Source organism: Piliocolobus tephrosceles, chromosome 4 (assembly GCF_002776525.5).
Source record: "Piliocolobus tephrosceles isolate RC106 chromosome 4, ASM277652v3, whole genome shotgun sequence".
Classification (NCBI taxonomy): domain Eukaryota; kingdom Metazoa; phylum Chordata; class Mammalia; order Primates; family Cercopithecidae; genus Piliocolobus; species Piliocolobus tephrosceles.
This window is the reverse complement of record NC_045437.1, coordinates 157,704,818-157,722,475: the sequence shown is the minus strand read 5'-3', so window position 1 is coordinate 157,722,475 and position 17,658 is coordinate 157,704,818. Positions and strand designations below refer to the sequence as shown.

Genomic DNA, 17,658 nt, shown 5'->3' with positions numbered 1-17,658 from the left:
CCCTGATGTAGCCAGACAGAAGTGCCCGGAGAACCAGAGGGAGGCCGGTGGTGCCACGGCATCTGCATTGGCTATTCAAGTACATCCCCGGAGGATAATGGTTGGGAATGGAGAGAAGACCTCGGAGAGAGAAGGGCCCAAAGTGAAGAGCTGCATATATTTCTTCCCTTCACACTGCACAGCCACGACCCCAGCCGCTGCAGCTGCTCCTCTCTCAGGAGACCTGGGGAAACAAAGCTCCTGGCAAAGGAGGAGGAGAGGGGGCTGTGCAGGCAGGGAGGTGGCCTTCGAGGAGCCTGCAAGCAGCAAGAGGATGCCTGAGTGTCCTGGGGAAGCAGGGACACCTTGCTTCCAGATACAAGTCAGGGACCACCTCTTCCAGGAAGCCTTACTGGCCTCCACAAACTAGTCTGAGGACCTTTCCGTGCCCACTCCCATGCTTGGCGCTGCCTGCTGTCGTCTTGGGTCTGCGTCCCTGGCCCAGTGCTGCTCAGGCCCCTGGTTCAGAGGGTTCTTGGTTCAGAGGGCTTCTCACACGGGACGATGGGCCGCGGGTTTGCCCGTCGGGCCCATGAGGAGGTATCTGAGCTGGGCGCAGCCCCATCCCCCAAGTGGGCCCTCCATCCCTCCTCGGGCTGGAGCACCTTCCCTAAAAGCGACTTCAAAGGGCCGGTGTCGACAGCCAGGTTTGGGTCCGCGGACGGCAAATCCGAGGCCCGAGCAGGATCCAGGCCGTCGGGGCCATCCGAACCCGGGGGTCTCAGAGCTGGGCGGGGGTGCCGGGTTGCAGGCAGCCGAGGCTGAGGGCGGATCCTCAGAGCCCCCCGAAGTGGGAGGGTCGGGCCGGCCGCGGGGCCAATCCGGGCGCGCAGGGAGCGTGGGCGGGGGCTGGGACGAGGGGGACCGGGGCGGGCTGGCCGGGGGCGGGGCGCGGCGTCCAGGCGGCGGCGGCGGCGGCGGCGGCTCCTCAGAGTCCGGTTCAAGCTCCGGCTGCGGCTCCGGCCCGCAATGCCCCATTCCGTGACCCTGCGCGGGCCTTCGCCCTGGGGCTTCCGCCTGGTGGGCGGCCGGGACTTCAGCGCGCCCCTCACCATCTCGCGGGTGAGTCTGGCGGCTGCGTGGCGGCAGGGCGGTCCCGGGTCTGAGACTCGGTCCTCGCGGTCCGCCCGGGACCCAGATCCCCGATGTATCCGAGGCTTGAAGGCAGAGGGTGGGCCTGGGTGCCCCACATGCTGTAGAGGCGGCTTCCAGGCAGGGCAGGCAGCCGCAGCCGCCCTCCTCCCACGCTGGGCCTGTCTGCCAGATCCCGCGGAGAATCTTCCAAGAGTTCACGCACCGGCCTCCCCGCTGGCCTCATCTGGGGGAGCCACTGTGGACCCGGGAAGGACCTGCGGAGGTGGGCCGGGGTCTAGACAGCTCTACAGAGGCCCAGAAACTTTTCACTCACCCCTGCCTGAAGATCTGGGGCAAAATGATTTAGAATCCCCCCTTCCCCTCTCAGGGGTCCCTGCTGGCAGAGCTGGGTGACCCAGGGAGGTCTGGGGTCCTCGCTGAATCTGAGAAGAGAAAGGTCCATCCACTTCCCACTTTGGGCGTGAGTCAGTCTCTCATTCACGACCTCAGTCACCCTAAGGGGAAGTGACCAGGAGGAATTCTGGCTTCCAGGGGAAAGGGAGACTTGACTGTGAGGTTGTGAGACCCCTCCCCACAAGACGACACAAAGCCGGGGGTCAGGACAGCCTCAGGCCTGTTCCTCAAGTTTCTCAGGGCCCTGCCTTGCCCATGGAGAAGGAAAAGGAGCGGGCACAGCCCTGGAGCGTGGCTAGTCTGAGTATAGAGGAGTGGAGGAGGTGACTCAGGCCCTGTTCAAGGGGGTGCCTGTCTAGGGGAGACAGGATCCTGGCCCAGCCTTGATGTCCTCGTGTCTGGAGGGCCAAAAGAGAGGACTCAGACCCTGCCCTTGGGGGGCCCCAGCCTAAGGGACAGAAGAGGAGAGAACCCAGGCCCTGCCCTTGGCGGCTCTCAGTCTGGAAGGAGCAGAGGAGATGACCTGAAACCATCTGACGGCCATCCCTTGCTCCCACACAGGCTGATCTTGTCTTTGGGGGCCTGTGTCAGAGGCACAGAGAAGCACCTTCCCCCACCCTACTGCCCCCTCTTGCCATGGGGGCTGGGCCAAGCTGGCTGGGCTTTCAGAGACTTCTCTACAGTTCTTGGGAGGGGGTGGGCACCAGGTGGAGCATGGAATCATGGAGTCCCGTTTCTGGGGGCCAGGGTGACAGGCAGGCCCAGCTGTCCTAGGAGGCTTCCCACATCTGCCCTTACTGCCAGGTCCCTGGGGCCGAGTGAGGTGGGCCTTCAACAAATCCTGGAGCCTTTCATCTCCCTCTTTCCTATTGGATTCCTGCTGTGTGTGTGTCTGTGTGTGTGCAAGCCTGTGTCTGCTTGTGTGTGTCATGCTGTGTGTCCGCTGAGGGGGCTAGTGGGGGCACTAAGCAGGCTGGCCAGGCACCCTGGGCGTGAGGCCGCTGACAGGCTCAGTGGCGGCGGCTGACGGCTGCAGGCGGCAGGGAGCTGAGACATCTGTTGCCCACGCGGCTGCCTGCCCGCCGAGGAAAGGCCTCCACACGTCACAGCCATCATAGCCGCGGCTGCCGCAGCAGCAGCAGCAACAGCCTTGTTTGGAGCTGATTGGGGATGCAGGCCCCAGGCAGGCGGGCAGTCTGGGAGAAGGTTTGCCAGGAAGAGCCTCCCTTGTCCCCCAAAGTCACGCGGCAGCAGCTCAGGCCCTAGGAGCCAGGATGGCTGAGGTTGGGTTTGGGTGGGATCTGGGGAGATTTACAGTGCTGGGGAGGCACAGGCCACAGCTTGCCTAGCAGGTACCTCCGGGGCAGGTCTACAGGGACTGAAGATATGTGGGAGTGTCTTCACCAAGGGGGCTCAAGATCCAGCCCCTCCCTTGCTTCCAGGACCTCCCCTACCAGGGACCCAATAGGGAGGGACAGCCTCACGCAGACAGGAAGGAGGCTATCGGCTTGGCAGGGCTGGGGGCTTGCAATCTCAGCTGATGAAGCCTCGGGGATTCCCAAGAACATCATCTGGGGCTCCTTCCCCACAACCTATAATGATGGCTGGCCTTGGCCAAGCATCCAGGGTGTGCCAGGCCCCACCCTAATGCGTGTTGGTAACAGCTCCCTCCAGTCCCTGGAATGAGCACCACCTTATGTGCAGCCTCCTGTGGGAGCTTTACACGCTCTGATTTTCTCAAGTAGTCCTTACAACAGCCTTTAGAAGTAAGGACTCCCTCTGGCCTTACATAGATGGAGACCCAGGCACAGAGAGGCTAATGTAATCGACCCAGAGAAGCAAAGTGGAGACAGGAGGAATCCAGGCAGTCTGGAGTTTGCTGTGACTGTGTGGGACAATGTGGCACCTGGTTCTGACTTGGACTCCTAGCCCACCACAACATCTAGGCTGGGTGGATCAGGGGCTGGGAATGCAGCCACTACCGGTGAGGGGCTGATTCATGCCCTCACCGCCCACCTCACTTCACTGTTCTTGTCTCTGTTCCTTCTTTCTGTTTATCCTGTGCTTAGGAGCTAGAGGGATCGGCCTGAATTCCACTCTGTCCTGTGACTTCCCTGCTTAGAGCCCTCCATGGTTCCCAACCACCCAGGAGAAATGCCAGCTTCCCACCCGGGTGTACAAGGCTCTGCAAAATCTGTTCCCTGCCTGTTCTCTGACTTCATCTCTTCCACTCTCCCCTCACTCATGATGCTCAGGCCATACAACCTCCCTTCTACGTTCTCTCCAGATGTGCCATTATACCTGCTGGTCCTTCTGCCTGGAACCCTATCTCTCCCTCGGATACCCTCTTTTCCCTTACCCCTTTTGGAAGAAAAGTACAGGTGTTAAAAGCATAGTTTTAAATTTGGAACCGGGTGGCCTGGATTGAAATCTTGATTCAATCTTTTATCAATTAACTATCCTTCTGTACTTCTCTGGACCTCCATTTCCTGATCTAGGAAATGGGCTTGCCTTCAGGATTAATGAGATAATGCATGTAAAGGTGGCTGGGAGAGTCACAATTTCTTGGCCTCACGCCCTCTCTGACCAGAACTCCCCTAGCTCAATAGAGCTGGCAGCATCCCAGCCACCCCTGCTTTCAAGAAACTTCCTCCGCCCACAGAAGCCTGAATGCACCCCTTGTGCTGGCTGAGTCATCCTGCCGCAGTTAGCCGCCCCCTGAAGAAAGACTCCTCTCCAGTGTGGGGACTAAGGCATGGCACCCCTCCCCCAGGCTTCTCTTCCTTCATCTGTAAAATACGGATGAGAACAGCCTCTGCCTCACCAGGTGGTTGAGGGCTTGTTGTGAGCTAGTTATGGGTAAAGCATAGAGCCCAGGCCCTGGCACAAGGCAGGTATCCATGAAGGGGAAGGGGCGGAGGAGGGCCTTGAGGGAGGGCGGGATGGTGCGAAGTGGGTGTCTCCCCCAGGATGACAGGCTTGCACAGGTGCCCGGGCCCTACAAGTGAACATTCATGATTGCCTGGTTGGCTGAGGGTGTCATGCTTCAGAAGAACGTTTCCTTGAAGCAGCCTACTTCAGGACAGGTCAGCTTGGGCAGTGCCAACACCAAGCCTCCAGCCAAGGAGCTGCCAGCACCTCAGCTTTGTCCACTCACTACTGAGACCTGGCTGAACTGAGCCTAGCTGGGCTTCCAGGAGTTCCCACCAGTAGGAGCTCCCACCCAAAAGAACGAGGTCACTGGCAGCTTTTGAACCAGCTGGGCACTGGCTGGAGAGGCTGGGTAAGAAATCTATTTCTAAAGGCTATGTTGGGGCCAAGGCAGGGTGAGGGGTGCTCCATTGCCTGGATTCCCCTGGGTTGCTTACCTAGGTATCTCTGCGAGTCTAACTCCACTCCCCATCCTAGCCTTCTTCCGTTGACCAGCATTGTAAGAGCTTCCAAGTGTGAACACTGCTTGACCCTGAGAGGTCAATAGTGGCACTGAGGTAGCCTGAGTTCCTGTCCTGCAGGGGAAGTAGAGCTAGAATTCTGACCCCCAAGTGCAGGCTGGCAGATGGAACTAGATGGCCCTGGACTTGCCCAGGGAGGTGATGTTCAGACCTTCCCATTTTAATTACAATGAAGTATTAACATGAACAATGCAGGGGGGAAAGGTGGTTATGGGAGCACACAGGGTAGTGAGATCCCAGAGAGGCTCCCAGAGGAAGTGGCCTCTATGCTGAGATCTGAAGGATGAGGATGTGGGAGTCAGAGGAATGTTCCAGGTACAGGGAACAGCTTTTGCAGAAGTGTGGAGGTGAGTGACATATGGTGCCTCTGAACACCCCATAGACATTCACATGGTCTGGACAGAGTGTGGGTGTGGAGGTAGGGATGAGAGTTGAGATCAAGCAAGTAGGAAGGCGAGATCACTAAGGGTTTGAATGTTAGGTCAAGGGGTATGGTCTGTCTGGGTGGGGCCTTGTCTGTGTAGGGTATCTGCGACACGTCCATGCTCTGTATGTGTCTGTGAGCACATATGTCTCCCTGTGTCTCTGTGGCCCCTGCATGTCCTTGGGCACACATGCAGGCTGCAAGAACAACACCCACTTGTCCCAGCCCAGAGGAAGCCCTTCTCATATATCCTCATGCCCTGCCAAGCCTCCAGGTGCTGGAGTTGGAGGTGTTTCCAGCAAGGCTTCAGCCAGGCTACATGGGGACCTCAACCAGCCTCTTGGCTTGCCCATCCTCAGGCCATGCTGGTAGCAGGCCACACTGGCTAGGTTCTGAGGTTGGAGGAGGCATAGAGCAGAGCTTGCAGCAAGGCCACATCATGACTGTGCCCAGCCATCTGGCTTGTCTGCCCGCAGGTCCATGCTGGCAGCAAGGCTGCATTGGCTGCCCTGTGTCCAGGAGACCTGATCCAGGCCATCAATGGTGAGAGCACAGAGCTCATGACACACCTGGAGGCACAGAACCGCATCAAGGGCTGCCACGATCACCTCACGCTGTCCGTGAGCAGGTATGCATAGGTGGGCTGGGCTGGGAGGATGGCGGGACGAGGTAGGCAGTTATGGGCAGCCAGCATCTTGGGTGAGCGCAGCTTCACACAGCTCAGCTCCTGGGCACCCCATCCAGGAAGAGTCCCAAGGAGTAGTACTTTCATGGGGGCCTGGCAGACACTGTTTAGAGCTGTAGCTTAAGAAGGGAAGAAATCCCCTTTTAACTTAGACTAGAAGTGTGTTGGGGCACTTATGGCAAGTGTTGCAGGCAACTGAAATAAGACCTTGAATAGCCTCTGGGACATTTGTTTCAGTCCTTTCCCCTCCCCTGAGTGACCAGCGTGATGACCATTTCAAAATAGTTTCTTGTGCAACACCTCATTTAACCCTCATTTACCAACTTAAAAAAGGTGAAACCTAGTATAGTCCCCACTTCACAGATGAGACAAGTGAGGCTCAGAAAGGTTAGAAGGTGCTTAAAGTCACATAGAGAGGGAGTGGGGTAGCAAAATTTGACCTCAGGTCTCTCTCCTAAGACTACAGACCCTTTACTTGACTGCTGACCCCTCCTACCAGCCCCACAGCTGTCCTGCCACAGCCGTCCCCACCGTGGCCCACACCTCTGCCCTGGTTAAATATGGATTTGGGAAAAGTTCATGCTATGGACTGTGTAATGCTGTGCAGCCGATCAAGAAGGGAGGACAGGAGGTTGCCAAGCCCCATCTGTGCACCATAAATTGTCCTGGGATGGAAGGTCCACTGGGAGTGGGGGTGGGGAGACGCAGCCTCGCTCAGGTCCTGGGTCTTTACTCAGCTCTGAGAAGCAGTTGGCCTAAGCCTGGCTGAGTGGGATCTCCCCACTCCCCCGCCCACCTCGATCCACAGAAGTCAGGCATAACTTATCAGCTCTGCCATGTTCACTGCTGATGGGGACTTCCACGACCCCCTGTGGAAGTGTGTGGGCAAAGCCTCCCCAAACCACAACACAGCTAACCATGCCTCTAAGCTGGCAGGGTGGGAGGTAAGCCATTGGCTTGGAGCCATTAAACATAGTGGAAAGGCCTGTGAGGTCGCCCCGTTTGTGCTTGGCCCATGACCAGATCGGGGTTGGGGTCAGGACCCCTGGCTGTGCCCATGGCACTGAGTGGACCCAGCTGCAAGTCCAGGACCTTGTATGCTCTACCTGGCACATGGTGAGGATGCTCCATCTTTGGAGTTCAGCAAAGCTGGTCCTCATCCAGCCTCTGGAGCCTTAGGTGCCCAGATGACCTCTATGAGCCCAGGTTTCCTTTCCCACAAATGGATCACATTCATCACCCTCCTCCGGACTGAGATACAGGCTGGATGGGGGAAATGTCAGCACTGCTCTGCCCATGAGTGGCCTCTGAAGCCTCCCCGGCTTGGCTGGGATCCTGGCCTCTGACTCACCTCCAGCCTTGTCTCTGTGTGAACAAGGGCAGCCCCAGTGGTAGTGGAGTAGTGGGGAGGAGTGCCTCAGAGGGGGCCTGAGTCAGGAGCTTCCCAGAGTGTATGATGTCAGGGGAGGGTGGTGGGGTGGAGGTTCCCCTCCTTCTTTCCTTCCTTCCTTCCCCAGTCCTTTGTTCCAAACCAGGCATGGATGGAGCCAGAGGTCCGCTGACCTGTTCCACTCTGGGCATTTCAGCCCCAAAATGTCACTGGCCATGGAGCAGATGAGAGCACATTCTCTACTATTACAGAGCTGGGTTGAGAATTATGCTGTGCTGACACATAAAGTTACCCATAAAAGAGAGAGAGGGAGAGAGAACTCTGCTGTGCTCCAGCAAGTGATTTAATGTCTTGAGCCCATAACTTCCTCAACCAAAAATAGGGACCATCTTGTGATCTGGACACTGAGTGATGATGATGTACCAGGCCTGCTCAGTCAGAGTGAACACCTGAGTCCTGCCCTGCAGCCCCCATCTCCAACCCTCACGCATGCAGACTCTGGGGGATCAAGACATGAAGGCCACCTTGACCCTCTGAGCCAACAATTCTTCTACTGGACACTTTCCCACCTGCAAGCTTTCTGCCTCTGCTCCCTATCTTGCCTGCTCTGCCAGCACCTATGCCTGGGCCCAAAAGACACTCCTCCCTGCCCCCGCGACACACACCCACACGGCAAGGGCTCTGCACAGAATCAGCCCGTTGAGTTGGCTGGAGTGAACTACTCTGCTCTCGCTCCCGGGGTGACCAGCTTCCCTACCTGCCCTCTTGTGTACAGCGAGCTCTAATCCCCCCACAGACTTCCCCATAGAATGAAAAGTGTATCAAAGGCCCAGCTTCCCCACTGGGCTTGTTTTGTTTTGAGCCCAAAGCCAGGCATCCAACAATCCAAGCAAAATCACACTTCCTGGGCATGTTCTATAGGTCCAGGACCTTCCTGACATCCACTCCAACACTGAGGCCACTGATAGAGTCCCTGTTGTCCATCACATGTGGCCCAAGGTACCTTTGCACAGCCTACTCTTTGCCTGTCATTTTGTTTAAAGAGCCCAGCCTGTGATGGGGGTTGACGCATGATTAAGCCTTTCATTCTGATCTGATGGCATTGGGCCACATTAATGGCTCTGGGTACTTTGTGCCCTTTGACCCTTGGACGTCAGGCTTGTACTGCTCTTCTGGGCAGAACCTCAGGGAAGTTTAAGGCCAAATAGCCACACAAGATGTCCCAGCTTTATCCAAGAGAAGTTCTGAGTAGGCAGAGGCCACAGTTAGAGCTATGAGTTAGGGTAGCCACTTAGGAGCCTGCTTGAGGGGGCTAGAGACAGGGACTATGGGGCTGGTGTTGCCCTGGAGTAGCAGAGCTGTAATACCGAAGGCCTGGAGTAGAGAGGTAGCCTCCAAGGGACTAAGGAATGGGCAGAAGCAAGGAAGTGCAGAGTGAGTATAGACCATAGGTGTAGACAGATTATTAAAACCCTCAACTGAAGGGGCAGAAGTGGCAGGGGTAAGCTGCTATGTCAGTAGTGAGACCTCGAGAAGCCTTAGGAGGCTTCGTTGGGTGAGTTGGAGGACATTATTCCCCTTTGGTCTAACCAGCCTCACTTCACACCCACCCACCAGTCCAGGGTCCGTGCCCCTTCCTGGCCTGCCTTCTCACAGGGCTACTGAGTGACAGGGCTGGGCCCTAGGCACGTAGCCTCTCGGCCTGCCTGCCCTGCTTATGGCAGGTTTACGATGTTTTTCTCCCTCCTGAGTGGTGTTTGGCTTTTGGTTTCTATGGCGAAGCAGGAATTTCCTAATGGCCTGTTTCCCATCTGGGCTGGGCAGACTCAGTGATGACTCTGCCGGCAACAGCAGCAGGAGGAAAGACACACCCCTCAGAGCCTCCATTCCACCTACCCCAGAGCTGATGGACGCCTGACCCCACACCCCACCAGAGGCATCTCCAGATGCCCAGAGGATGAGCGGATAGGCTTCTGTCTGGTCAATGTGTGAGGCCTGACTTGCAGTGCTGTAAGCTGGGCCTCTGTGGGCTGAGCTTCTGTAGGCCACGAAGAGGGTGGAAGATTAGGGAAGCCACAGGGCTCGTCCTGCAACCTCTCCAGGAACAGACCAGAGAGGGATTGGGCAGCTGATGGGGACAGAAGCATATAGCCCTGCCCCAGGAGGATGGCAGCTAGAGTGGTGGCTCATCGCCACAACAGTCCCCATTGTGGTTCAGGGGAAAGCGCTGGAGTGGTGTCCTTCTACCTGCAGGGCACAGCCCAGAGCCCAGCCCCTCTTGATCCTGGCTCCCAGGCATGGTGGCCTTGGTAGGAGACATATCTGACCATCACAATTTCTGCCACAGGCCTGAGAGCAGGAGCTGGCCCAGTGCCCCTGATGACAGCAAGGCTCAAGCACACAGGACCCACATCGACCCTGAGATCCAGGTATGTACAGACACTGCCTGGCCTGGCCTGGCTCAGAGTAAGCCCAAGGCAGAGGGGCCAGCATGCAGGTTCACCTGCACTGAGTGTCCTCACTGGGGCTCTCAGATACCCAAGACAAAGACGGAAGCAGAAATTTTCTCTGGACCATGCCCATACCCCATCCCATATTCCTCAGATGATGAGCACCTGCGTGGCTCTGTCTCTACTCCAGGCAATCCTGGATTCCGGACCAAGGTGCCTATGATGTCCAGGAGCTGGGCTAGGCCTTGGTTTATGGCTACCACACAGCCAGCTGGCGTTCACTCTGATGCCCAGTAATGCCAGACCATTAAGAAGTCACTGTGCTTGCAGCAGGGGAGGTTGGTGGCAGTCTCAGGCTGTGGAGTGGCCTCAGGCTATGGGACACTCCTCTGGGTGCCCTATCCAAGCCTGAAGTTCTCTCCTGGTCATCCTGTGGTGCTTCTAGCAGAACTCAGGCTGCAGGCCTGTTTGCCCAGTCACCTTTCTGTATGTGATCGGAGTCATATCTCTGGTCCTGTCCTCAAGAATAGTGAGGGGATCAGGCTGTTCTAGGGCCTTGTTTTGCCATGGCATGAGGAGTAGCCAAGTGGGGATGACTGAGGTATCCAGAGCCATCACTGGGCCACAGAGTTTGGGCAAGGAAACTGGGATGGTCTGTGATGGAGCCAGAACCATGGGACCCAGCATGTGGGGAGCCTGCCTTTGTCCACCCTCTCAACATGGAAGAAAAGGGGCCAAGGTAAGGAGAGGCTTCCCTGAACCAGAGGGAAGGATGTGCCTCAGCTTCTCCCTCACCATCTACCCCAATCCCATCTTGCTCTATTCCCTACCCTGCCTGGCTGGCATCCCTGAAGCCAGATGCTTACTACCTTCCAGACAGTGCCCATTCTGGCAGGGGAAAGGGACTTAGAAGTTCTGCGCTAGGGGAAGCCAGGGGCCAAAGGAGCCCAGAGTAGTCACATGACTCAGACAAGGAGTCGAGGAGGGCTTCCTGGAGGAAGGGGTATTGAAGCCAAGACCTGAAGGCCTAGGAATGGTAAGGCAGGCAAAGGGGTATAGGGAGAGGAGGTGTGGCCCGGAGGTGAGGTGTTGCACCACAGGTTCAGAGAAAAGAAAGGTCCAGAGGAAGGGAGGGCAAGGTGGGAGGAGTGAGAGGACAGAGGTGAGAGATAAAGTGGTGGGGCAGGACCACAGAAAGGTTCTTGGGCTTCTGTACCCTGGACCTCAGCTGTTCTTACAGGGATCCACGGCCACATCTGTGTCTCAGAAGCTTGCTCCGGTGGCCCCATGGACCCCAGGCCTTAGGGGCAGGGGTACATGTTGGCATAGACAAATGAGCCAGGCTTGCCATGGGCCAAGCAGAGGGGAGCAGCATAGTGCGGGCCCCAAGCTCATGCGTGAGGCCCAGCCTCCCTCAGAGGCAGCAGTGCCAGGATGGACATGACGGGGCGGGGAAGGGGTTCAGTCTTCCAGGAGCGGCTCAGGGCCGGTGGGCCTGGGAGGCTGGCGACTGTAGAGCAGCTCCCCCTGCCCCTACACTTATTCTCATTGACTCCCTTGAAGACCAGGCTGCCAGTGGCTCAGACTGGAGAAGGAGGGAGTTTCCATAAGCACCAGGGCAGCCCCTCAGCTGCTGCCCCACTTTTGTACTTAAAAGGTCATGGACTCCATGGGTGGTGACAAAAACACCCCCACCCTGCCCTGCAGGGCCGAGTCCTTGCTAACACAGACACAGGGCCCATTGTGCCCATGCTGCTCCCACCCTCTGCCTGAGTGGGGGTGTTGGGGAGGGGGCGGAGCTAGCTGGAGCCATTGAGGAGGAGAAGGAAACCACAGTTGGCCCTAGGACCAGCACAAGGTGCCCTGGCACACATCCCCGAGTGGGATGGGACAGGGCCAGCGGGAACTTCAGGCCCACCTTCCCTATGGGGCCATAGGAGAACCTCCTTCTCTCAGGCCTCTTGTGGGAACACAGGAGGTACTTGGCCTAGCCCAGGGTGGAGGAAGGATGGTAATAAGTCAGGGTTTTCTGGAGGGAGTGGCAATTATGCTCAGAACCAGGTGATAGGGAGAAGCAAGTCAGGTGGAGCAGGCAGTCCTTGCACACTCAGCCTGTCCTCCCCAGACCAGCAGAGAGCTAGAACTGAGCCTCTAGGAGGTGGCACCTGCTCATCTGGACTCAGCGCCTGCCTCCAAGTTGAGTGTCCCAAAGCAGGTAGTTACCCCCATCCTGCTGAAAAATCCACTGAGGCTTCAACAACCAAGTGGGCAGCAGGCTGGCTCTCAGAGCAGAGGAGCATATGGTACGAGGTGCACCACCCACAGAGGGGGAAAATCCAGGACTGGGGGCCCAGGAATTCCCCTGACAGCCATTCATCCAATGAGTATGTGCTTTGTGCCAGGCACTGTGCAATTGTCTTAGTTCATCTCCACAAGGAACCTGATGTGGAAAGCATCACATTCCCCAGCTCATAGATAAAGAAACAGGTTCAGAGAGGTGAAGTGACTTGCCCAGTTAGGGGATAACCCTGGGACTCAAAATAAAACTGAGGTAGCCATGTGTGTCCTAGCCACAGAGTTCAGGCCTAGAGAGGCAACTGCATGGGTGGCCGTGGGAGGGGCAATGGCTCTGATGGCCCTGCAGTGGACCCCTCCACCCTGCTGGGTAGGGGTGAATGAGGGCCTCCTTCCTCCCAGTCCCAGTCCGTCCAACTCCTCCCTCCCACCAAAACCTCCGCCCGGAGGCCCAGCCCCACCCCCACTGGCCACAGCCCATCTGGTCCCCATTAGAGGCCAGCCCTGCCTGCGTGCCTGCCCGACAGACACGTGTGAGAGCGCTCAGGTTTCTCAGGGGTTTTTGTTGGGCCTGATGTGAATAAGGGTTTTCCTGTTGCTGCTGCATTGATGGGGGCCACCTGGGCAGCAAGACCCTCCTGTTTTTCTGTTGGGGTGGGGGAAATGGAGGGGGGCCCACCCAACTGCTGGTCTGCCTGTTCCCCAGGTTCCCACCGTGCAAAAAGTAGGGGACAGTCAGGGCAGAACCCTGCAGGCTCAACTACGTGTCAGAGCTGCCTAAGTCCAAACCAGGGCTCTTCCCACTACCATAGGCATGCTTTCCTGTCCACACTGCGCTCTGTGTCCACACGGTAGAGCAGAGGAGGTTTACATGTCACTCCCAGGCTGAGGCGAAGGCCAACCCCATGGCCTGGACTCAGGCGTCATCCTAAAATCAGGCTGCTCTGGCTGCTAGCCCAGTCTCAGCCATGGAGGCCACCATGGCCATTCCCAGGGTGACCAGTGCTGGCTCCAAGCTGGCACCCAGGCCAGGAACTTGGAGGTAAAGGTTAGTTTTATGTAGGAAGATTGGCAGGTGCATATGTGTTGTCCTTATGCACGTGTGTGTGTCTTTAAAACATACTTGCGAGAGTCTGCATGCCCCTGTTTACATTGCTGTGGGTGTGCTTGTGTGCACTTGCAAGCTGGGAACAGCACAGCTCTGGACTCTGCAGGGACAAAGATCCCCAGTCCCCACTCAGACCCACACACACAGAGATACTGCCCTCTCCTCATGGCTGAGGGGGCAGGTTCAGGACGCCCCCCCAAAATGTTTCAGCCATGGGCACCAGGCTGGCTGTGGGGTAGTGGGGCAGAGAGCCTTGAGCCCTAGCCTGGTCTCTGCCCTTCATCTGCTGTGCCTGCAGAAGGCTACTCATTGTGGCCTGGAAAGCAGGAAATAGGCGACAGGTGTAGGCCCAGAAGGGGCTGACCTGACAATGGCACTCTTGAGCCTCAGGCTGCCCAAAGGGCCTTGGACACATGACAGTCAAGGACCCTTCCTGGCTGTAGGACAAGAGTTACCTTTTCTAGTTCCCAGCCGTGGGCTCACCCAGTACCCGCCACAGTTCAGGCAAGTGAGAAGGCTTGGCACCAGGGCCACCTCTGCCAGGAGGCCACATACCCTGCTGTAGCCACACTGACCTTAGGCTTCTTGGGATAGGCCTGCCCCAGTACTATCCCTTCATGAGTGGTGGTGGGCAGAACCACTGCAGGGCTCACAAGCCCAGGCTGAGTCTCAGCTGCTCAGGTTTTTGTGTCTGACTTTCCAAGGACATTTCTCATTTCTGCAGGGGCAGAACCAGTCCCCAGGCCCAGTCGTTCCCCAGAAATCCCTTCCCTGACTGAGCACCACGGGCCAGAGGTGCCAGAGCAGAGGTAGCCAGCTGACATCCACCACCTGGCACAGCACAGCAAGGTGGAGGTGGGGTGAACAAGGAATGGCCAGAGGCCAGAGGGTCTCCCAGTGCCTTAGGCCTCTCTCTCATAGGACGGCAGTCCAATAACCAGCAGGCGGCCCTCAGGCACCGGGACTGGGCCAGAAGATGGCAGACCAAGCCTGGGATCTCCATATGGACAACCCCCTCGCTTTCCAGTCCCTCACAATGGCAGCAGCGAGGCCACCCTGCCAGCCCAGATGAGCACCCTGCATGTGTCTCCACCCCCCAGGTAGCACAGAGATGCCTTCGGTGCCATGCCCAGAACCCATCTAAACCCTTGATCCCTCAAATCTCACCCAGTCCCATCCTGACCCCTGACACTTGATCCCTGGGTCTCAGCTGTGCATTCTGACTCATAAGCCTCACCAGACCCAAGTCCACAGAGTGAAGGCTGGAACTGCATCCCTTCCTCCTCTACTTCTTTCTCCCTCCCAGCGCTGACCCAGCCAGAAGCCTCCCGCGGAGCCGGGACTGCAGAGTCGACCTGGGCTCCGAGGTGTACAGGATGCTGCGGGAGCCGGCCGAGTCCGTGGCTGCGGAGCCCAAGCAGTCAGGCTCCTTCCGCTACTTGCAGGGCATGCTAGAGGCCGGCGAGGGCGGTAAGACGCCTGCCACCTGTCCCCACCTGCCTTCCCACTCCCTGCAGTGCCCAGGTTGCCCCCTAGCGACCCCACATCCCGCCTCCCAGTCACCTGCCCTCCTCGGTCTCTGTGGCCCGGTCCCACACCCTTGCTACACCCTTGCTACGCCCTGGCTTCCTGATTCCCACTCCACCCCCTGTCGCTGCCCCTCACCCCACGCCCGCCAAACCCGTTCCCCAGTCTCGGTGCCGATGGCCCATCCAGCGCCCAACCAAACACCCCGCAGAAATGGAGTTCTGACCTCCTTCCCGTTCATGCCACCTACGCTCCGGGTTTCAGGGGAGTGGCCAGGGCCTGGTGGACCCCGGAACCTCAAGCCCACGGCCAGCAAGCTGGGCTCTCCGTTGAGCGGCCTGCAGGGACTGCCCGAGTGCACGCGCTGTGGCCACGGCATCGTGTGAGTACCCGCCCCCGCTGCCCTTCCCGGACCCCAGCCCTCCAGGGCCCTGGATGCGGGCGCAGTCGCGAACCCGTGTCAGTCACTAGACGCTGCCTTGTCTCGTTCCCCGCATCAGGGGCACCATCGTCAAGGCGCGGGACAAGCTCTACCATCCTGAGTGCTTCATGTGCAGCGACTGCGGCCTGAACCTCAAGCAGCGTGGTTACTTCTTTCTGGACGAGCGACTTTACTGTGAGAGCCACGCCAAGGCCCGCGTGAAGCCGCCCGAGGGCTACGACGTGGTGGCGGTGTACCCCAACGCCAAGGTGGAACTCGTGTGAGCTGGGCCTCTGCTCCCACCCCTGCTTCTTAAAGTCCCTGCTCGGCCGGTGTAAATATGTTTCGCCCTGTCCCTCTAATAAAGTTCCTCTGCTCCACCTTGAACCTGTCACCTGGCCTGCCATCCTCCTGCATAGGCCATGCATGGCTCCGTGGCATCTGCTCAGGTGCCAGGAATGTCCTAGGCTCTGGGTGCAGTGGTGAGCACCCACTATGCTGCCCTGAAGGGGGCCACAGCCTGATGGAAGGCAGACCTGAATCACAACGGGGCAGCTCTAGTAATAGGAAGGTGAGGTCTGGGATGCTGCGTGCGGCGCAACGACAGGAGGTATGACCTGGGTGGGGTCAGGGAAGGTGTTAGCTGAGAACTAAGAGATGAGGGAGGCACTAACTCTACACGGGTTGGGGGGAGAACTGTGTGTGCCAAGGTGAGTGGGGGGCGAGAAAGGCCCCCGTGGCCATCATCCGCACTAGCAGGGTGGGGGTGGGGTGCTGGCAGCCTCTGGAGCGATCGCTCCCCTGGAGAGCGTGATTGAGCGTGGAGATCACCTGGGCCGCCGCAGGCCGTCTGCACTTCCTGGCATTCTCTCTTCCAGGTTTCTTTCACCCGGGAGCACTTTATTCTACCCAGAGACCCCCTTTTCTTCCCCTTCCTCTCTCCCCCCACCAGGGGGCGCGCTTAAATTTCCAGACGGAGACCAGAAGGAAGGTTTAGAAAGAAAAGAATACTTGCCCAGGGCAGCTTTGCCCCCCAAGAGGCTCCCACCTGTCTCTAAGTCAATTCCACCCCTCCTCGGAGTCCTGGCGTTTACCTTGTGGTGGGTTTGCCTTGGGCCTTTCATGTCCCGGCTGCACACATCGTCTGTGAATTGTGGCTGTTCACTCCTGAGGATGTGTCCTAGACTCCGGGTCGCGTGGATCTACCCTCTACTTTACTTGCTCCGGACAAGAAACTGACTCGTTTTATTTAGTGCCTGTTTAGCGAGCCCAGAGTAACGTACATTTGTGCTGTTTTCAATTTTGTGCTATTGCAAACCACAAAAAAAACTTACCAATTCACATTCATCATCAGCACGAGACATTTCCTTGTGCTCCTGCCAGCTCAGGATATTACGTTTCTTTTTTCATTTTTGCCAGTCTGTTAAGTAAAATGTCATATGCAGTTGTTTTAATTTGCATTTCTCTGATTACCAGTGATGAGCATTCAGTCTTTGAGCATTTATGGTGTGTTTGCTGGGTGCCTAGCACTAAGGGAACAGAATGGTCCTCACTCTCAAAAGAGCAGTTCTTGTGTAAGTTACCCCAACCCCTTCACAATTTTTTTCCGAGGCTTATTTAACTACTTCTTAATGATTGGTAGGAACTTTTCCTAATTTTGTACGAATCTTTGTTACTGGATTCTGGTCATCTAATTCCCTGTTCCTGTATAATTACTACAGTGTTGGAGTTTAATAGCCAATCTGTCCTCCTTGTTGGTCATTTACAAACATGTCAAAGCTATTCTTGTACATTTCCAGTTGCCAGAAGTTGAGACTGCATGCTTCAGGTTCTGGAAAAGCAAACCTCTTTGAACTGTGACCAGGTTGCCCTGAATCTAGAGACTCACTTGGGAAGAACTGGCATTAGTCTTTTCCTCCAGAGAGGACTGTGATCTGCACTAACTGTGCATGTATTCAGATATCATGTCTGTCTTCGCTTAAGTTTTTATTTTCCTTTCTTCTCATAGATCTTCTGTTCATGGTTAAATTTGTGCTAGAGATCCCTTCTAAAGGCTCCTTTTGCCTCCTCCGTTCACTGAAGGAGCACAGTTCAGGGCAATGGGCAGGTGCTAATAGAGCAGTAAGGCAAGGTGGGGTCCTGGTCCTGCAGGTGACCCCAGACCATGTCCCGCCCTTGTCTCTTTTTGCTTCCGAGGGCATCAGAATGTGTGCGGCGAGGCCCCGAGGGCGCCCCACCGTGGTCCTGCACAGGCGTGCACACGCACACAGTATACACATGCTCCCTGCAGCCATACCCAAATAGGGTGGGGCAGTGGAGGAGTCTGCCCTTGCCTCCCCACCCTGCCTCGGCAGACTTGATCCCAGCCCCACGCGGTCA

At 57.2% G+C, this 17,658-nt stretch overlaps 1 protein-coding gene across 2 annotated transcripts; it reads left to right on the top strand.

Annotated features, from left to right (window-relative positions):
- Window positions 1-932: 932 nt before the first annotated feature.
- Window positions 933-15,666, top strand: PDLIM4 (PDZ and LIM domain 4). 2 transcript variants are annotated; one of them, XM_023196580.2, is made up of 7 exons: window positions 933-1,101; window positions 5,880-6,031; window positions 9,826-9,907; window positions 14,253-14,431; window positions 14,638-14,801; window positions 15,123-15,240; window positions 15,359-15,666. In XM_023196580.2, the coding sequence occupies exons 1-7, from the start codon at window positions 1,009-1,011 to the stop codon at window positions 15,561-15,563; spliced, it is 993 nt and encodes a 330-aa protein (XP_023052348.2). In that variant the 5' UTR covers window positions 933-1,008; the 3' UTR covers window positions 15,564-15,666. The 2 variants fall into 2 exon arrangements, with proteins under 2 accessions (XP_023052348.2, XP_023052353.1); XM_023196585.2 differs by lacking the exon at window positions 15,123-15,240.
- The last annotated feature ends 1,992 nt before the right edge of the window (window positions 15,667-17,658 follow it).